This window comes from Protopterus annectens, chromosome 12.part0, assembly GCF_019279795.1.
Source record: "Protopterus annectens isolate FY-2018-M chromosome 12.part0, PAN1.0, whole genome shotgun sequence".
NCBI lineage: Eukaryota > Metazoa > Chordata > Ceratodontiformes > Protopteridae > Protopterus > Protopterus annectens.
In genome coordinates, this window is record NC_056746.1 from 195268163 (window position 1) to 195290332 (window position 22170).

At 43.4% G+C, this 22170-nt stretch overlaps 1 protein-coding gene across 8 annotated transcripts in view; it reads right to left on the reverse strand.

Annotated features, from left to right (window-relative positions):
- TNRC6A (trinucleotide repeat containing adaptor 6A) overlaps positions 1-22170 on the reverse strand; it is a 3393689-nt gene that overhangs the window by 1008650 nt on the left and 2362869 nt on the right. For all 8 annotated transcript variants that reach the window (XM_044089241.1, XM_044089240.1, XM_044089239.1 and 5 more), the window contains one exon: positions 17031-17105. In XM_044089241.1, the coding sequence (XP_043945176.1) occupies positions 17031-17105 (75 nt within the window). The remainder of the gene's footprint in view (positions 1-17030; positions 17106-22170) is intronic.

Here is a 22170-nt window from a genome sequence, read left to right on the forward strand (position 1 = left end):
TGGGCCTAAGAAACTTGGTCATTTTTGAAAGAATGGTAGTCGCGAAAGACGTCGGTTTGTGTCGAGATTCGGTAGTGTGAAGGACATCCTATGAAGCCGGTGCCTGCTCAGCGGCTCCGGACCCATCCAAGATAGAGATGATCGCAGGATCCTTACTCGAAGAAGAGTTGTGCGGCATACCAGACTCCGAAAGTGTCTCAGGAGTGGCCTGCAAATCAAATGAAGCAGGCATCAGGGGCTGCGAAAGTGCCTCACTGAGTACCAGAGGACTGACGACTAGCTTAACAGAAGCGTCAGTAGGCTTGGACCTGTGCAGTCTGTCTCTGTCTTTATTTTTACGTTTTTTCGGAAGATCTGCTGTCAGATGGCTTACTGAAGCCATATCAGAATTTGAAGACTGAAAATGAAAATATCGGGCTAGAATAATGACGACGTATAGTTCTGGCATTGAACAAAGCACAGAAGCGACAATGGGGGACGTCGTGGTCTGGGCCTAAACAAGTGACGCAGTAAGAATGAAAGTCTCGGTGTGGTATTTGCTTTCCACAGGCGAGACAATTAACTTTTTCTGACATTGGTTAGTGCAAGAAAAAGGATCCCAACCGGGTACTTAGCTTTAGAAGACTTCAACTTCAATTTGGTAGACGAAAACTCAGGTAGCGGCCAACCGGCACTCGTGCGGACTGCTTTAGCTGTGGGCTCCACATCAAGAAAGACTGCTGAAATGGTGTCGGCTGCCTTACTTTATACTCCTGATGACCTGATATCAGTCCTCAAGTGACAGCAACTGACGCAGAAATATTAAGTCTCTGGAATTCGGGCCAGCCAAGGGCTACCCTGCCAAATGTGATGACTGCAACAGTGAAACACGAAGAACATCTGCAAATGTGAGGAGCCCACTAAGAAGTATTTTCCATGTGTGGGTCTTACAGCAATGTGTAAGTAGGCATCCTTGATGTCTAGTGTAGCTAGAAAGCCTTTGCACATAATAAGTGGAAATAGAGCTAGCAGGGTCAGCATTTTGAAAGTTGGCACCTTCAAGAAAGGATTGAGCCTTGAAAGGTCTAGGATGGGTCTCCACGGCCCTTCTTTTCTGGGAACCAAGAAAATCCTTGAGTAGAGCCCTATTCCAAATTGGGAGGGAGGAATTCTTTCTATACTGCCCCGGTTTAAAAGGGACCATAGAACTGGTAACAGAAGGGGCAGTTGGTGAGTCAGAGGCTATGGCCTGCCTAGACTTACTGGAGAGGTTATCCATGACAGGAAGTAACCATCTTGTAGGATGGAGAGGACCCACTTGTCTGAAGTGACCTGATTCCAAACAGGAAGGCAATGGGAAAGGTGAGCAGACATGGGATGGCAGCAGCTGGTGGGGGAGGCAGGAGTGGCAGGTAGTCAGACACTACCTGCCCTGTCCTGAAAGGGCGTCCTTTGCCTAGAGCAGGAAGGTTCCCTAGAAGAAGGATTTTTTTTCTTGCTTGCCTGTGTCTAGTTTGAGGAACAGGACTGGAGTGTTTCCGGATGAACTGTGTTTTCGCAGGATAGTTCCTGTAAAATTTAGGTACAGGGGAAACTAATACATGCGTAAAATCTATCATCTCTTTTCCCTTTTGTTGTAGAGATTTGAAGAGATCTGCTACTTTTGAGCCAAATAAGGCAGCATTATTAAGTGGTGCATCATGGAGTTTAGCTCTGAAATCATTGGCAGGGTTGCAAGCGCAGCCAGGAGTACCTGCGAACTGCAGAAGATGAAGCTGCTAACCTTGCTGAAGGTTCTGCAGCATCACAGCTACATTTAATTGAATGCCTGGTGACTATGGATGTAAGGGCCAGTGGAGAAGACATAGCGTATTTGGCTGAGAAGTCTGGAATGTCCGCCAACAGTTTAATGGCACAATCTAGGAGAGACAGGGCATATTTTGTCATATGACTCTGGTAATTAGTAGCTCTAAATGCCAAGGTGGAAGAGGTACAAATCTTATTTCCTAGCCTTTCCATAGTTTTGCTGTCTTTGTTAGCAGGAAGAATGGTGGTGGTAGATAGGAATTTAGAAGCTTTGTCTGTGGAGACAGAAATAGTAGCTGGATCTGCAGGAGGACGCTTAATCAAGTGCTTACCGGAATCTGTGATTTTGTACAGTCTGTCTGCTCTATGAGGAGCAGGAGGTTGCGAGTCCAGATTGAGAGATGCAGAAGAAAAGGCATCTAAATGGCAGGCAGTATAGGAGGAATGGCCGAAGGGCTTGGTGTTTCCATTTGAATGAGGTCATAGTACCTCTTTTGTATTTCAGACATGTCTGTGGATTCCCATTTGAAGTGTTCCTTCATTTTAAAAATAGTTTCAGAGAAGGTCAAGTCTTCAGTAGGGGAATCTGGGTCAACAGATTCTTCCTCTGGGAATCCATATCCCAAGAGAGAAGAGAGTTGTGAATTATAAGAGAAGGAATCATCTGAGGAATCTGAACAGTCTCTGCAGGTTGAGGCCTAGGACTAAGGAGAGGAGGAGAAGATGCAACAGCAGAACCAGCTGATGTAGGCCACAGGTCCACGAAAGCTGAAAAAAAACTTTGGCTAAAGGCCTGCCAGTCTGGAATACTTTCTGCTGGCTGAGAGATATGCTTTCTTTTTTTCTCTTGTCTTGAGAGTCCCAACAGGCATCTATTTAGGAGCAGGCGTCAAAGTCTGAGGCAGGGAACCAGAAGGTTGTGCTGAACACGCTAGTCCCCCCGGCATCTGAAACGGTCGCCGGAATAGCCTCTGCGGACGTGCTCTCCCTCACAGGTAGTACGGTTTCCTCAGAGGTACCCACGACATCCCATGCGGCGGGTCCAGATCCTAAGGCCAGGCAGATGGCCATAGGCTATGGACCGGCCAGAAGAGGCTCAGCAAGTGTTACAGGCTGTAAAGATCTGGCCTTCTTTTTTGGCGGTTCAGAGGCAACATCCGATGAGCCCTCCATATGCAAAGCTAGTTGTTTTAGACAATGGTTTTCTAAGTACAAACTGAGCACATGCAAATGACTGCGCAACGTTTTCGGAACAAATGCCTGGCAAATAGGGCAGGCCTTACTGTGTGACCGTCCAAAACGGAACAAGCACTTATGGGCATCTTTATGAGGGATCTGACTGCCACACTGACATTTACCCTTTCTGGATGATATGAAAAGGCAGTAATACAAAGGAAGAACTGTAAAGGTCCCCAATGGGTTTCTTAGCTTGAAACTTGAATCGGTTGTCAGCGAAAGCAGGAACACCTGGCATACGACTGGCAGCTAGAAAGTTCTGAGGGCTGGTGCGTGCTGATGTCACTTTTATGGACCATATAATATCAAGACATGACGTCTCGCGCACCTAGGATGGACTGAAAGCTTTTGGATACTGGCCATATGTATGCAAGACTAGAAGGGTAAACCCACATGCAGAATACTGCAACATAGGAGTAGGACAAGAGAAAAATCAGAAAGTGAGCTCTCCTCACAGTCTGAATCAGAAAACTGAGGAGAAAACCTGTTATGTGTCCCTTCATCTTCCTGTCCAGATTCTGAATTTTGAATCCTTTCAGCAAAGGAGATATCCTTCTTTCTTTTACCAGGAAGCAATAAATACAAAATAAGAAGGATCGAAAGTCTGAATAAGAGTCAGACCCAGACAACTACTCCCATCTAAGGAAATTTGAAGAACAGATTCATGTTTATTTTTTTGTTTCCTTTTGACAGAAAAAAATGGGGCCAACAGTGTTATAAACAAGAGCAGTAGCTTCTCAAGGGATGGGCACAACACTCTGACAAAACACAGAAGCCCCTTCCTGTTCCCTCTACTACGACCAACAAAAGTGTCACTCCCTTGTCCACCGAGGAGACCCTAGAAGCCACACAGGACGTGCCTAGCCCCCAGTCCATAGTGGTTGTAGATGCTATACCAGAGGTATTCAGGGTAAAGGATGAGTGGTCTGAGGTACAATAAATGGCCACACCAGTGTCGCTCACCTGTGGCTGGCGCAAAATGCTAGCTTTCTGTGGTGGCAAAGGCCATTTGCTTTTCTTTTTTAATCTAACAACTTCTTTTTGTGGCTGGAGGAAGGATTGAATGTGGGACAAAATGTCTGGCTCCACAGTCAAGAAGAAAATGGTGTCGCTTTCCCAGGGAAAAAAAGCAGCAAAAGATGGCAAAAATGTACAGCTTAAAAGTTACCTTTTTTCACATAAAAAAAATTGTAAAAAGCACTTTAAAACATTGTTTTACATTTTGGGACTAGCAAACAATTTCTCCAAAGAAAAATGTTTTTAAATGCTTTAAACTTTTAAACGGAGGAAAAAAAGGGCATTCTCCTTTAAAAGTATAACACAGTCTTGTGACAGTCTGTTAAAATACAAACTTGTTGCATTAAAATAACTTTTCTGAAGTGGAAAATACCAATAAATTGAACAGAATTTTTTTACCTGAAGGGAACTTATCTTCCCAGCAAAGGAACAGCACAAGCCAACCGTTGATCCTCAAAAGCCTCAGATGAGTATACCCTTCCTTAGCAGTTAAGCTTTGAGGGATTGGTGCCAAAACTTGTCTTTTAGTCAGCTCAGCCTGACTGTGTGTATGTGTGGAAGGAGTCCTGAAGCTGTTGAAACTGGCCAGCTGTTATATCCTTGGCAGGATATAATCTATATAGCTAAAGCTACTGCAACAAAGATCAATATTATAAACATCTGCCCTATAATCCTTTACTGACAAACTCCAGCAAGAAGGTCCAAGAGATGGTGCCGATAAAAGGTTTTTGATATGGTTAATCACAGTACCCTATGATAGGGTGGCCACGGTGGCACAGTGGTTAGCATTGTCTCCTCACAGCAAGAGGTTCTCCGGTTCAATCTTCGGCTGGGGGGGCTGGGGTGCCTTCTGTGCGGAGTCTGCATGTCCTCCCTGTGGTCCCGTGGGTTTCCTCAGAGTGCTCCAGTTTCCTCCCACATCCCAAAGACATGCTGTAGGTGGATTGGACACTCAAAATTGGCCCTAGGCATGAGTGCGTGCGTGTTTGTGGCTTCCGTGGAAGGTTGGGCACTGGCTGGCAACTCAACACCATAAAACTCTACTGCCAACCATGAGTGGACAGGTGATCTGCTGTGGCAACCCCTAACCGGGAAAAGCCAAAAGAAGAAGAATCACAGTACCCTATGATCCTAACTCTACTTCCTAACTTGAACTCCTCCTTCTAGGTGTTATCAAGCTACTGAGCTAAGAATATCCAGGCCATTAAGGTGATCAAACTAGCATACCTTCTTCTCCCTTTCCTTCCAACATCATTAAACAACTCCCCAACAGCTGTCCTTGGACCTCTGCTATTAACTATATTAATTAGGCTATGCTTTCTGTCTGTTGCCCTGCATCTATCTGGTACACAGATGGCATAACCCAGTTCTCCATCTCTAAATTACTCCCACAGAGCATACAATTCCTCCAGACAGCCTTTAACAGCATAATATACAAGATATATGAATCATATCTAACACTTGACAGTAAAATAAAATGCAGTACTATCTTATAACACTGCAAGTTTGTACTTATCTCAGCTTGTAATAAAGTTGATGTAGGTATATAACAGCTAACCAAACATCACAAATATTCAGCTATTCAGGAGAAATAAATTCAGAGATAAGTGACCAAGACTTATAAGCACAGAGGAAACCCTCTAGGCTATGAGTTCAACACTGAATATCAATGAAGTGAGAACAACAACCCCCACTTACTGCAGAGAGACACAGATCACATAACGCACCCACTCAGATCCCTCAACATGTACAAATATGACTCAGTCATTGTACATGTGGGTGTGAATGATCAGAGCTGTACCTCCCTGGACTACAGGAAGAGACATGCAGGAGCTCTTGGACTATGTAGCCCAAGCAGGTATGACCCTAGCTCTGAGCAGCAACCTACATCACACAGAAAGACACCACAGAACAAACAGAAAATGACTGATGTCAACAAATGGCTAAATTTCTGGTGTCATTCCAAGGGGATCCAGTATCTGTCTGCCTGGGATGACAAGACTGACAGACCTCGATGCCTTGCCTGAGATGGCCTGCATCTGTCAGCCCTGGGCTTCTGGATACTGGCCAAGCCTCTTGCCACCCCTATAGTGCCTTTTTTAGGCAGTGTTCCAAAGACCAAATTACCACCATAAAGTACAGTTTTGTACCTACCATAAATGTAGATGTCCGAGAGGTATGCATCTGCAGTCCTAACATATGGGTTGTCCTGCCTCAGGCAGCCCTTCGGTCGGCTGGATTCCAAAGTCTGGGTCTGGCCTCGGCTGATGTCGCACTTCACCCGACGTCATAGCTGCTGTGAATTGGGTATAAAGGCATCAGCCGACGCCATTTTCCTCAGTGTTTCTTGCCCCAGATGCCAGGTGCCCTCTAGGAAGGCTAAATTTGGATAAATGCAAATGATTCCAAATAGTAGAGAGCAAACAATATAAGCATGTATATACATATATACAAACAAATACACCATAATAGATTCCCCCAGCTAGCTACAAGATGGGCAAATACCCTAGGAGTACCACAGAGGGGAAGGAGGGTGGGTAATCCTGACTGCAGATGCATACCTCTCGGACATCTACATTTATGGTAGGTACAAAACTGTACTATGTCCTTCAAAGATGCATCTGCAGTCCTAACATATGGGTAGAATACCATAGCCAAACTGGGGGAGGAGGCACTAAGATGATTATGGTGTAGTTAAGATCCCTTGCAAAACAGAAGTTGCAAAACCTGCTCGGGATCTGGAGTATAAAGGTAGATTATAATGCTTGGCAAATGTATGCACGACGCTCCAAGTAGCAGCTTCTAAAATGTCTTTGGTAGCCACTCCTCGTAGGAAAGCTGTAGTAGTGGCTGTAGCCCTTGTGGAGTGAGGTCTGATGTTTTCTGGAGTTGTCTTTCCATGAAAAGAGTAACAAAATCTAATGCAATTTCCTATCCATTTTGAGATTGTCCGTTTTGAAATTGCTTTTCCTTCCATTCCTGCTGCATATGCTACCAGAAGCTGGTCAGTTTTTCTGTTGGTCTTGGTTCTGTCCAGATAGTAGCGCAATTGCCTGTGCACATCCAAGGTATGTAGTAATCTTTCCCCTGTTCTGTGGGTTGGGGAAGAATGCTGGTAGGTGGATTGCTTGGTTCAATGATACCCTGGAGACCACTTTTGGCATAAAAGTAGGGTTGGTTCTCAAGGACACTCTATCCTGATGGAAGATAAGGAAGGGCTGTACTGCCATTAATGCCTGTAATTCAGAAACCCTTCTTGCTGAAGTGATTGCAAGCAGGAAAGCAGTTTTCCAAGATAAGAACTGTAATTCTGCTGTTGCTGCTGGTTCGAAGGGGAAGTGTTAACTTTTCCAGCACAAAGTTAAGGTCCCATGTAGGCAAAGGTGGCTTCCTTGGAGGCTTTACATTTTTAATTCCTCTCAGAAACTGCCTGAGTAGAGGATGAGAGAAGACTGGAGGATCCATGTTGTATTCTGCTGAAATTGCTGATGCATGAATCTTAATGGAGGAGTAAGACAGGCCATTGTGGAAAAGTTCTGCTAAGTATTCCAGGATGTTAGCTATGTTTGCTAATGATACATTTTCTCCTTTTGCTGCACTCCAAATGAGGTATCTTTTCCATTTGGCTGAATAAGTCTTCCTTGTGGAGGGTCTGTGAGCCTCCAGGATAATGTCCTTAACCCTCTGAGATAAATCTGGGTTATTTTGTTTTATGTAATATTCCAGGCAGCTAGCTGTAGTGTTTTCAAGTTTGGATGCAGAATCTTGTAGTTGTTCTGTGTTAGCAGTAAAGGAACTAGAGGTAGAGGCCATGCGTGTGTCCGAGACATACTCCTCAGTAGCGGGTACCAATGTTGCCTCGGCCAGTCTGCAGCTATCAGGATGATCCTTGGGTGATCTTCTTTGATCTTCAATAGCACTTTGTGTATCAAAGGAAGAGGTGGGAATGCATACGCTGTCAGGTTTTCCCAACTGAAGGATAGGGAGTCCACCTTCCAAGCAAGAGGGTGGTATGTCCTTGTGCAGAATTTCCTCAATTGGTGGTTGTGTGGGGATGCGAACAGGTCTATTTCTGGTAGTCCCCATTTCTTTGTAATGGTTTTGAAGATGTCTGGATGCAGCATCCATTCGTGGGCATCCGTGGTAGTTCTGCTTAAGGTGTCTGCTAGTATATTTTCTTTTCCTGGCACAAATTTGGCCTGGAGTTGAATGTTGAGGTTCAGGGCCACATTCCACAGGTCCATTGCCATCCGGCATAGAGGATATGAGTGTGTGCCTCCCTGTTTGTTGATATACCACATGACTGTGGTGTTGTCCGTCCTTATCAGCAAATGACCCTGTTGAAGAAAAGGTCTGAATGTCTGTAGTGCCTGTTTCACTGCCAGCATCTTTTTGATTTATGTGAAGGTTCAGCTGGTCTTGTGTCCATAGGCCTTGTATACACTTGTCCACCACGTGTGTGCCCCCCAGCCTAGGTCTGAGGCGTCCGTGGTGATAGTCTGGCTTGGGTGAGGTTTGTGGAAAGGCAGTCCTCTGTTCAACTGACAGGCCTGAGCCCACCACAGGAATTCTTGTTTCAGGCATGGAATTATTGGAATCTGGGCTTCTAGACTGTGCTTGTGTTGAGACCATACATTCCTTAGGTACCATTGCAACTTCCTCATATGCAGCCTGGCATGTGGTATCAATATTATGCAGGATGCCATGTAACCCAGGGCTTGCAGGACTTTCCTTGCTGTAAGCTGGTTCTGTGTTGTTAATGCCATGAAATAGAGTGGTAGTTGCTTTTGCTTTTCTGCTGTGAGAAATGCCATCTGATTTAATGTGTCCAGTTCTGCACTCAAGAATGTTATCCTTTGGGATGGTACCAGCCTTGACTTTTTCATGTTGACTGTGTATCCCAGGGCTTGCAGTAGTTGTATAACCTTTTCCAAATCTTTTGTTAATTTGGTCTTGCTGTCCGCTTGTATTAGGCAGTCGTCCAGGTATGGATAAATCTGAATTCCCTGAAGCCTGCAATGAGCAATTACTGATGCCAGGCATTTCGTGAATACTCTGGGCGCAGTAGATAAGCCAAAGGGCAATGCTGAGAATTGATAATGCTCTGATCCTGCAAGAAATCTGAGATATCTTCTGCAATCTGGTCATATAGGGACGTGCAGGTATGCCTCCTTGAGATCTAGAGTCACCAGCCAAGACTCCTTGCCCAGCATGGGAAGAAGTTGCTGTAGGGTCAGCATTTTGAATTTTGGAACAATGAGATATGTGTTCAGAGCGGACAGGTCGAGAATAGGCCTCCATTGGTTTCTTTTCTTGGTACCAGGAAAAGTCTGGAGTAAAATCCTTGCCCTTGTTCCATGGGAGGTACCTTTTCTATAGCTCTCATCCTTAGTAGGTGGTTGATTTGTCCTAGAGCGTTTGTTTTTTGGTTTGGTGGTAGGTTTGGCATTCCTCTCTTTTTTGGTAGAGTGTGGAAGTGAAACCTGTAGCCTTTGTCTATTGTCTGTAAAATCCATTTGTCTCCTGTAATGTAATGCCAGTTTACGGAAAATAAGGCTAGCTTTCCGCCTAAGGGTGCTTCCAGTTGTTCCCTGGTAGGCGGTATCAGAGCCAAGTCATTGTGTCTGTCCTGTGGAAGTGGTCGTAGCTGGATCTGTGGCAGTACTTCTCTGGTTGTTAGGCTGCCACTGACGTCCCCTGTAGGCACCTCTGGATTGACCTTTGCCTCTTGGGCACCTATTTCTGCCTCTCTGTGCTCTGGAGGTGTCTGGAAAGGACCAATTCTTCGAAGGCCAATTTCTACTAAACCTTGGAGGCTGGACCTGTAAGAAATCCTTGACTGTTTGGACAGATTTTGCTTTTTCTTCCACCTTCTTTAGCACTTGCTGTGCAGGGGAACCAAACAAACTTTGTTTCTCCATGGGAGCATCTAGGAGCTTTGACTTTACATGGTCTGGTAAAGATTGTTCTTTTAACCATGCATGCCTTCTAATCACTGTTCCAGTCATAGCTGATCTAAAGGAAGCCTCCAGTGCATCATAGCCACATTTTAAGGAATGATTACTGACCTGCTGAGTGTTATGTACCAAATCCTGAAGGGACTTACGGTCTATAGGTTCAGGAGAGGACAGTTTTTTATTTAGCTGATCTAACAAAAATTTCTGATACTGAATCATGTGGAATTGACAGTTTAAGGCCCTAGCCGAAAGAGTAGCAGAAGTATAAACTTTTTTACCCCATCTCTCTAATGCTCTAGATTCTCTTTCAGAGGGGAGGGTTTTTTTGGCAGAGGCAGCTGCTACAGCTTTGGGGTCCTGTGAAATGGTTTCAGGATCTGCAATAGGAGCCTTATACAAGTGAAAGTGTGCGTCCGGGACCCTGTAATATCTGTCGGGCTTGGCAGGGGCCGGGGGAAGAGAGTCAGGGACAGTACAAGCATCATTATATGCATCATCAACAACTGTTAGTACTGGAGGAATGGCTAAAGGCCTATGCTGTGGTAAATGTAAAAAGGTCCTTAGCCTTTTCCTTGAATCTGAAAAATCCTGGCCCTGCCATTGAAAATGCTCTCTCATAGCATGTAAGGTTTCCCCAAAAGAAAATTCCTCAGGAGGAGAGGCAGAAGGAATGGAGTCTTCTGCATCAGAATCCTCATAAGGAGAATATGGGCCTTCTGGAGGTTCTGAGTTTTCTGAATCATCCGAGGAATAGTCTGTAGAAACAGGATCTGGGGGCTCTGCTCTAGGCCTCTTCTCTGGAGGGGGTTGAGAGGCCCTGTCTGGGTGAGGTTGGGATCCCCTAATCAAAGAAATGAGATCCTCAGCCAGGCTGAGCATTTGGGAACTAGAGGTAGGCCTGTGTGAGGGGGTTTTAGCAGGCAAGGCCTTAGAAGATTTAGCTGCTTTAGCCCTAGAAAAAGCCTTGATAGACACAGATGCAGGGGGCCTAGCAGCTCCACGTGCAGGAGTGGATATGTCTAAAGGAATACTATCTGATAAATCCTGGGTGCCTGCTACAGCAGGAGAAATTTCAGTAGCAGATTCAGCCATGCTGTGTGAGGCCTCGGCTATCGGAGGCATGCTTTCGGCCGAATGAAGAACCGAGGACTCGGTTTCAGCCGAAACCGAGACACTGGCGGTTGGCTTAACCGTGGTTTCAGCCGAAACCGCGGACCGCGAGTGTCGGTCCTTTTCCTTACGCTTTTTAGCTAATTGTGAAGTCGGAGTATCCGACGGCATTTTGTAAGCAAAAGCGGGACCAAAAAACTCCTCTGCAAACTCCGACCGACGTCTAAGTGTCCGTCGGTTGAAGGAAGCACAGGCTAGACAAGCTGATACGTCGTGGTCTGGGCCTAAGCAAGGAAGGCAGTAAGAGTGGAAATCCTTATGAGGTATTTGTTTCCCACAAGTTAAACAATTATTTACTTTTTCTGACATCGGCTGAGGCAAGAAAGAGTCCCCAACGGGTACTTAGCTTTAGAAGTCTTCGTAGTAGTAATCTCTGGATCTGACCGACCGGCACTTGCGAACAGCTTCTGCTTCGGGCACCGCGCGGCAAGAAAGACTGAGGAAAATGGCGTTGGCTGATGCCTTTATACCCAATTCACAGCAGCTATGACGTCGGATGAAGTGCGACATCAGCCGAGGCCAGACCCAGACTTTGGAATCCGGCTGACCGAAGGGCTGCCTGAGGCAGGACAACCCATATGTTAGGACTGCAGATGCATCCTTGAAGGACATCAGCTAGAAACAAATGCAATCTGAGGGTCATGCTGCTCAACACGAAGTCTAAATCTCAAAATGCACTCGCTCGAAGCACTCCTTAAAATGGAGAACATTGACATTTATGCTGTAACAGAGACCACGTTCAATGCAGCAGAAAGCACCCCTGCAATACCAGGCTATAACTCATTCCACACCTTTCGGCCCCAGAACTTAGACTAAAACTCCAACGGTGGTGGTGTTTCTATATTAATAAAGGATGGGCACATCTCCATACTCGTAGCCCAACCTAATGCATCAGAAATACTTCAGGTGCAGATAACACTGGGTAAGACAGCGATTCAGGTTGTAGCCTGTTATAGGTCCCCAACCATGTCCCAAGACACTCACTCCATGTTTATAAGCATGCTGAAGAATATTAGGGTCCAACCTAACACACTCATACTGGGCGACTTCAACTACCCCTCCAATAACTGGGAAAACTACTCATGTACCAATACAATTGCCCAACGTTTCCTGGAATTCATCAATTTCAATGCCCTAGACCAGCTCACTCTTACCTCTACTAGAGGTAGCAACAGCCTTGCTCTGGTCATTACTAACATGGCCGATCATTTCTCTACACCAGTAGTGAACTCCTCCCTGGTTACATCTGACCATAAACTAATCACCTTGGAAATCCACATCCCTCCCACTCCCCCACAAAGGTAACCACCATGAAAAACTTCTCCAAAGCTAAATTTGGGCTCCTAAGAACACAGGTGGGTAACTTGATGGCACCCATGCAAACGGAGTATAGTTGCATGACTGCCGAATCATACACCAATGCACTGTACGAACACGTATACAAAAGCATGGCTCTCACCATACCCAATAGAACCAAGACACTCTCCTCCAAAAAAAGGAAGCCAGACTGGTGGTCTCCTACCATAAACAAACTCTTCAACAGGAGGAGGAAACTGATGTAGAATAAGGTGAAGTCCCAAGACTGGAAAAACTCCCTTATCAGCCTCAACAAAAAGTTGAGATCCCTCATCAAATCCTCTAAAGCTAGCTATGAAAACAGAATTGCAGCAGATAGTAAAGACAACCACAAGGCCTTCTATACTTAAGTAATGAACCTCCATGGCAATACCCAGATTTGCTCTGAGCTACTGCACAATTGTACCTCCTATACCGAGCCAACAGATATTGCCAATACACTGGCCAACAGAGTCAGTGCCAACTCCCCCCCGCCCAAAGGACCAATTATAATACCACTAGACTGCCAGGAACCCAGTATTACTGCTGCACAAGTTAAAACAGCACTGTCCAAGGCCAAGAATACAGCCTCTATGGAACCTGACAATATCCCTGGCTGTGTTCTACATGAAGTACAGAGTGAATTAGCACCTCACCTTTGTGCCCTGTTCAATCACAGCTTAATTTCAGGCTTTGTCCCTACCGAATGGCGCACTGCTATAGTCCATCCCTCTCCAAAAAAGTGGAGCGACTACAGACCCTGGGGACTATCGCCCCATTAGCCTGACAAGTCTGATATGTAAAGCTATGGACCTAATAAACAAGGATATAGGGAATCTCCAAACTCTGTATCCCACACAGTTTGGTTTTGTGAAGGGTAGAAGAACAACAAAAATGTGTTGTTCAAACACGATACGTTTCCCACACACAATTTTAAATTCTGTGCCATTGATCACTCTGACGTAGGGATTTGGGGTGGTCCTGTGGATGATTACCTTGAATTTCTTGAACTGAAATGGCAAATCAAACTAAATGCAAGTGTAAAACCTGGCCTTAATGACGGGGTCAGTATTATTGCATTACTGAAGTTTAAATCTATATATTTTATTTGATAAAGATTAGAACTGTGGGGTAGGGTGTGTGTTTGTATATATACATACAAAGTGTGCATAAACATTGTGAACACTGTGTTGATTTTACTTCATTGTATTTTATTCATTTATTACATAGTTCCTTTTAATAGCAAATTCTAACAGGATATGATGCAAGATGTTAATATAATGGGGGAGGGTATTAGATTGATTTGTGTTATCTGTATTCTGATGAAGTCAGAGTCTCTGAAGAAAGAACTTAATCTTTAATAAAAAAAGGTTTTGGACATTTACATGGATCCATAGCATTTACTTGGTTGCCTTTCTTCCTTATTTGTTGTTCCTGGTTCATTTTTGTCTTGGATATTAGTTTGGTTTTGTGAAGGGCAGATCATGCCTGCTCAACATGGTCGACTTCTTTGAGTCAGTCACCCGAGCTGTGGATGAAGGCAAGGTGGTTCATACAACCTACCTTGATCTAGCCAAGGCCTTTCATACCATTCCCCACTCAGGAATCATAGAAAAACTCACTAAGCTTAGGCATCAACTCCTATATCAGTAGGTGGGTTGCAAATAGAACACACAGTGTGAAAGTAGCTGACTCCAAGTCAGACTGCCACCCAGTCACGAGTGGAGTCCCAAAGGGATCGGTCCTGGGTCCTCTCTTGTTTGGTATCTACTTCTCAGAAGTTCAGTCCAGTCCAACACGAAGGACTCTGGCTGACAAAGTTCGCAGACGATTGCAAGTTGGGTGCCATTATTAACTCTCGAAGTGATGTTGACATCCTACAGAAAGGCTTCACCGAGACCAAGTGGTGTCAGAACCATGGCCTTAAGCTCAATGCCAAAAAATGCATCATCATCCCCTTTGGGAAAAACCCAGTTCCCATGAACTACCACATCAATGGTAGTCCACTGAACATAGAAGGCGTTATAAGAGATCTGGGAACAAAGGTTGACAGCAAGCTCCCTTTTGACCACCACACTGCCACTGTAGTCAGAAAGTCCTATGTGGCACATCTCAAGTGGTTTGCATCCAGGAAGAAAGAGGTCATTGTCTCCCTCTACTCTTCCCTCATTAGGCCAGTCATCGAGTACAATGTCCCATTTGGCATGCACTTCACTAGACACCTGCAACAACTGGAGAGGCCGCAAAAGTACCTCGCAAAGAGGATCCTAGGCCTTAAACACTTGTCCTATATGGATAGACTCAATCCTACTCTCAACATTAATGATGACTTGAGTGTCTAAAATTAATGAATTTCCCCTTTCCACTAATTACAAACTTTAACCAGAGAACACTGTTATTAATCTCTTGAACAAATTAATTTAGCTGTTCCAAGTTATTGTCCATAAAAATACAAAATTGTCTATGTATCTTTTGTAAAAATAGACATTTTTATAGACACTCAAGTCACTACTGACACTGAGAATAGGAAGTTTAAAAGTCGGACTCACAGAAAAGATACCCTTGCTAATAATAATTAACATTTTCATAGTTATCATCCCTCCTTTATGAAACTCAACATCTTCAGAGGGCAAGTTATAAAACTAAGTCAGTTAAGTAGTTCCGATTGATTTTTTTACACAAAGTAAAAATTGCTACTGAAATCCTTCATTTGCAGGGTATCCTTTAAGTAAATTGAAATACTACAGAAGAGGCTATCTAGTCCAGAAACACCAAATTTCTTGCTATTCTCAATGCTGGGTTTGTTCCTAAAATAGTGAGAGGAATTGATGAAAGTAAAACGTTCTCCTTTCCTATTCCTATGAGCTTAGATGATCATGGTAACTGAGCTATCATTTTACAGAACTGGAAAATAATTCTAAGGAATTCAGACTTAGCAAATTGTGTGGGGACACAACTTTGTATACAGCAGAACTGTGATTTGAAACAAGTATTAGAATATACACAGAACAGTACTAGTAGTGATGTTAAAACTTCTTGTGGTATAACCTGTTACAACTCATTCATGTTATATTCCCTGTTATAACTGCAAGTTCTGTAGGTACATTAATAAGAGTAGTAATTTTTACTTTAAACATTGTGGATTTCATTTTATTGCCAAACACTGGTATGACTAACAGTGGTGGTATTTTAAATGGAATTTTATTGCATAAATTGAATATGATGTAATTTTTAAGTTTGTATTTACGTGTGATAATGGAAGTGTTTAAACATTTCTGATGAAGTTCTTAAAAATGAAAGCTCTTGAACTATTTAAACTGAGGTCACTTGTGGTTTGTTTTTTTAAAGTGTTGGGCTCCCTGTTTTTTCCAGCCATGTGTCCAAGGGTTTGTTTTTTCTGTAGCTGGCTTGCACACTTTGGTACTTTAATTACTGCTCTGTTACCTTTCTCTTTCTCTCACTCCATTTTTATTTATTTTTTTACTCTATTTGTATTGTTTTTGCCTCCCTTCTCCTGTCGGGTGGGGGGATTCATCCAGGCAGCCAGAAATTGTACTATGTACTCTTGTTAGCTGACATCCTGGCGACAAGTTTTTTTCTTATTCTTTTTGTTTAAACCCACTACTGTGAACACTGGCATCACTGCAATGAGCGTCTATGCCCCCTTGTTCATGCAAGCATGTTTCCCCACATGCATTAAGAGAGGCTATCACCACCAGACTGGAACATTCATGTCTTCCCCTGTAGCAGTTCCCCACCATGACAGGCCACTCTTCTCTAGCCAAGGCCCTGTTGTTAGAGCAGAGGCTTGAGTCAGGCAGGAACCACCATCCCCCCAAAAATGGGTAAACCTATCTTTCCTGCTTGCCTGTGATGTCACACTCCCAACCTGCCAAATGAACCTGGATGGCCTGGGTCACAAATCAGGGGCCTTAACTCCTTTATGCCACAGATGAAAGACAATTTAATAATTTTTATGGTTTTATGTACTGGACCTTATCTCCCTAAGCCTTTCATTTTGGGTTATACCCAGGTGGACTACTGTGGTTAAAGGGTATAAACAAATAAAATGAACCATGTAACTAGCCTGTATTGTTTCAAAGACATGGAAAGTAGTTTTTGAACATTGATAAAATGCTTAACTTTTCGGCAATACAAGTTATAATATTAATGCAAAGATTATGACTGTTTCACTAAAATTATAAGGAGCTACTGCTACTCTTTGCACTTTTTAAACAGCAGCTACTGTTACAACAGTATCTTTGTAGACTGGTTTATATATATATATATATATATATATATATATATATATATATATACACATACTTTTTTTTTTTTTTTACCGGAAATGGCAAAGGATTCCAAGGAAATATGTGGGCTGCAATAAGGGTACATTTTCGAAATCTGCTGGGTATGAATGACATATCCCCACATACAAGACAGCTTTCAAAACATAGTTGGCAAAAATGACCCCATCCAAGTGTAAATCAGATACACAAGTTTACCCCTCACTACGAAATCAACACTTACTTGCTGGTCTTGCTGGCGACCACAAGGAGTCATGTTTCTCTGATTCTGTACCTTCTGCTGTTGAAGCAACAGCCGCTGGAAAAAAAAAAAAAAAAAAAAAAACAGACTTCAGTCAGGTGATTTGAAGTTCTGGACTTCACTACAAATGAAAACATTTACTGGACTTCATGAGAGAGGGTGACAAAAGAAATCTTATACACCCCCCCTTTTAATTTAACATGAAAATCTATATGGATGGAGACAAATACACAGACATATAAACAGATATACCTGAATATATGTAGCTGTGAGTATCTCGCGCACACACACACACACACACACACAAGTGCCAGTATGTGTGTGCTAGTGCATGCATGTGCAGATAGAAATGCATGGGAGAACTGAAAAATCCTCAAGCACATTCAATTCATTCAGATGAAAATTCAGAGACCGAAAAACAAAACGAGGATTTCAGAACACAAACAGATTCAATTTTATAGAATTAAATAAAGACTTCGGCAGGGAGTCAAGTCAGTAACACCACTGCATCACACTCCTCCTACTCACCTACTCTTTCTGAAGTCCCACAACCACAGACATAAAATACCTGTATTTCTAAAACTCAGACAATGCACTCATCTGTGATGTCATGATACCAAGGAAAGAAAACAGTTAATTAGCAGCACTGGTATACCCAACAGATGTACACGTACATATTTGTTCGGTTTTTAAAATTACTTTCAAGACAGCATCAAGGTTTTAAAATGAGGATGCAGAGGTCCTCTGCATTCCAAACTCTGGTGTAAAAGTGAATGCAGAGGGAAATTACATTTCAGGATAGTTAAATCTTGAACCAAAGAATTTAGAAGCAAAAATATACTGATGCTTAATAGTGCGTTGGTTAAATTTAGCACAAAACTGACAGCAAGGCACGTTGTGGTCAGGGCCTAGGCAAGGAATACAGTACAAATGAAAATCTTTATGAGGTATTTGCTTCTCACAAGTAATACAATTATTAACTTTTATGGACATTGGTAAGGAGCAAGAAAAAGTTTCCCCAATGGGGTACTTAGCTTTAGGTTGAAGACTTCGGTTCTGAAACTCAAACAAAAATTTCAGGAGTCGGCCGACCGGTACTTGCAAAAGTACAGTTTTGTACATTTAACATAAATGTAAATGTTCGAGTGTAATCACTGTTGCAGTCATTACATTTGGGTAATTTGCTGGCAGGTTGCCCTCATTCGGCCTGAATTCCAAAGTTTTGGGTCCTGCGTCGGCTGTTGTCTCCTCTTCCATGACGTCAGGTCGTCAGGGGTATAAAACACGCAGCCAATGCCATTTTCTTTAGTTTTTCTTGCCCCCAATGTCAGGTGCCCCCAAAAAGGTAGCAAAAACATTTATATATATATATATATATATATATATATATATATATATATATATATATATATACACACACACACACACACACATATATATATATATATATATATATATACATATATTTATACACGCATCAATATAAACTTTACTTTCATCTACAAGCAAATACACCACATAGGTTGTAGAAGATAGAGAAGGAAAGATAAACTCCAGAATGACAGGGGGATGGCGGGAGGGTAACCTGGACTGCAACAGTGAATGCACTCGAACATCTACATTTATGGTAAGTGTACACAACTGTACTATGTTCTTCGTGTTTCACTGTTGCAGTCATTACATTTGAGTAGAATCCCAAAGCTATGGTTGGGAGGCTGGAGCTAAACAGCATTAGGTGCGGCTATAAGGCCCTGCAGAACTGCAGTGGCAAAGCCTGCCCTGGACCTAGAGTAGAGAGGCAAATGATAATGCTTTGCAAAGGTGTGAACAGAACTCCAAGTAGTAGCCTCTAGAATGTCTTTGGTTGGTACTCCTCTGAGAAAGGCTGCTGAAGTAGCTGCAGCTCTGGTGGAATGAGACCTAATGCCCTTGGACACAGGCTTACCATGGTGTAAGTAGCAGAAACGGATGCAGAGGCTTATCCACTTTGAAATTGTCTGCTTTGAAATAGCCTTTCCTTCTGATCCTGCAACATATGTCACTAGTAACTGCTCAGTTTTTCTTAGAGCTTTAGTCCTGCTCAAGTAGAATCTTAGCTGTCTGTGTACGCCCAAAGAATTCAGAATTCTCTCCCCCTTGTTCTGCGGATTTGGGTAAAAGGTTGGCAGATGAATTGTTTGGTTACGAGCCACACTGGAAACCACCTTAGGCATAAAAGTAGGATTTGTTCTCAGAGACACCCTGTCTGGATAAAATATGATAAAAAGGCTCTACAGCCATGAGGGCTTGTAGCTCTGAAACTCTTCTTGCTGAAGTATTTGCTAGTAGCAGAGCTATTTTCCATGATAAGAACTTTATATCAGCGGTAGTAGCTCGTTCAAATGGAGGCAGGGTGAGCTTTTCCAACACATAATTGAGGTCCCATGCAGGTAATGGTGACCTTCTAGAAGGCCTTAATTTTTTTGTTGCTCTAAGATACTGCTTTACTAAAGGATGAGAAGAGATTGGTGGATCTGTATTGTAAAGAGCCGAAATGGCAGAGGCATGGATTTTAATTGATGAGAAAGATAGGCCTTTGTCAAGCATCTCAGTTAAGCATTGTAATATCTGAGGAATATTTGGTTCTGCTGTATCAGTTCCTTGTGCTTGATTCTAAGCACAGAATCTCTTCCATTTGTCAGCATAAGATTTTCTAGTACTAGGCCTTCTGGCTTCCAAAATGACATCCATCACAGCTTTACTGAGAGGTGTTGTTTGTATAAAGTACAGTTGTGTACCTACCATAAATGTAGATGTTCGAGTGTATTCACTGTTGCAGTCATTACAATTGGGTTATCCTGCTGGCAGGCTACCCGCAGTCGGCCCGAGTTCCAAAGTCTAGGTCCGGCGTCAGTTGCTGTCACCTCCTCCCTGACGTCAGTGCACCAGGGGTATAAAAGATGCAGCAGACGCCATTTTCTTCAGTTTTTCTTGCCCCAGATGTCAGGTGCCCCTAAAATGGTAGGCTAAATTATGCCAATAAGCATGCACACACAAAAATCAACTTTTCCTTCATCTACAAGCAAATACACCACATAGGTTGTATAGAAAAGAGAAGTACAGATAAGTCCCAGCAAGGAAAAGGGGGATGGTGGGAGGGTAACCTGGACTGCAACAGTGATTTATTTTCGTTTAGTGTGTACCCTAGGCATGTCAGAAGCCTTCTCAAACGCCAAGTGTCGAAGAAGAATGTCCTTGTTCTCTGCTTGAATGAGGCAGTCGTCCAAGTAAGGATATATTTGTATACTTCTTTGTCTGCAAAATGCAATTACTGGTGCCAGGCACTTTGTAAAGACTCTGGGCACAGTAGATAAGCCAAAGGGCAGTGCAGAGAATTGGTAATGCATTAAGCCAGCCTTGAATCTGAGGTATCTTCTGCACGATTGTCTTATTGGGACATGCAGGTATGCCTCTTTTAGGTCTAAAGTCACCAGCCAAGCATTCTTGCCCAGCATGGGCAGAAGCTGCTGCAAAGTCAGCATTTTGAATTTTGGAATGTCCAGGTACGTGTTCAAAATTGATAAATCCAGTATTGGTCGCCAGGCCTTGTCCTTTCTGGGTACCAAGAACAGTCGAGTAAAAACCTTGTCCTTTTTCCTGTTCTGGTACTGTCTGAATGGCCCCCATATCCATGAGGGACGTAACCTGTTTCTGTGCCTCTGCCCATTGATTTTTTGGCAGATCTGGCCAACCATTTGCCATTGGCAGAGTGTGGAAATGGTATCTGTATCCCTGTGATACTATGTTTAGTACCCACTTTTCCTGGGTTATTAACTGCCAATTTTGTGACAAAAGTGCTAATTTTCCCCCTATGGGTGCTGCCAAAAGGTAAGTGCTTGGTGTAGGCAGAGGGAAGTCGTTGGGATTGTTTTCTGTAGGTTTGTGCTTTTTCTCCTCCAGATTTGGAGGTGGAAGCGCCCCATTGCTTTGACTTGTACGAGTCTTGCACCTGGTATCTGGAAACCTTAGGGCATCTGGATTTGCCCCTTTGAGCTCTGACACAGGAAAGGACCAATTTTTTGTAGGCCAGTGTCTACTGAATCTAGGTGGCTGCACTTGTCTTTAACAGTTTGCATAGACTTAGCTTTGTCTTCCATTTTCTTCAGAACCTCTTCTGCCTTAATTCCAAACAAAGAATCATGCTGTAAAGGTGCAACTAGCAATTTAGCTTTAACATGATCAGGCAAATTTTGTTCCTTTAACCAGGCATGCCTCCTAATCACAGATCCAGTAACTGCGACCCTGCAGGAGGCCTCTAAGGAATCAAAACCACATTGCAAAGTATGCTTTCCAACTTGTTCAGCTGCATGCAGTAATTCCTGCAATTACTTATTTTCTGCACATTCTGAGATCATCATCATTTTCTGTTTCAGCAATCCCATAACATGTTGTTGGTACTTAATCATATGAAATTGACAGTTTAAGGCCCTGATTGCCAAGGCTGCAGATGTATAAACCTTTTTTCCACATCTGTCTAGTGCCCTTGAATCTCTGTCAGAGGGTGTAGGATTTTTTGCTGTTGAGGCTTTAACTCCCTTTGGACCCTGTGAAATAGTTTCAGGATCTGCAGCAGGGTTTCTAAATAAAAATTTATGCGAGTCAGGCACCCTGTAATATCTGTCAGGCTTGCTGGGAGCCAGAGGTAAGGAGTCAGGGGTCAAGCTTGACTCCGAAAACACATCATCCACAATGTCTAAAACAGGGGAGATGGCTAAAGGTTTGTGCTGAGGGAGAAGGAGGAGATCTCTGAGCCTCTTTTTTGATTCTGAGAAATCTTGACTCTCCCAGTGAAAATGCTCCCTCAAAGTAGGCAAGGTTTCTCCAAGTGAATAATCCTCGGGAGGAGATGCAGATGGAATAGACTCCTCAGCATCAGAATCCTCATAGGGAGGTATAGACAATTCCTGATCAGAAGAGGAATCAGAAGTAATAGAAACCTGATCTGAAGATTCATAATCAGTGTCTTGCCTAGGCCACTTATCTGGAGGGGGATGGGTACCCCTGATCAAGGTAATAAGGTCTTCATCCATTTTGACCATCTGTTTTTTAGGCATAGAGGCCTGTGCACGTGGCTCATGCATCG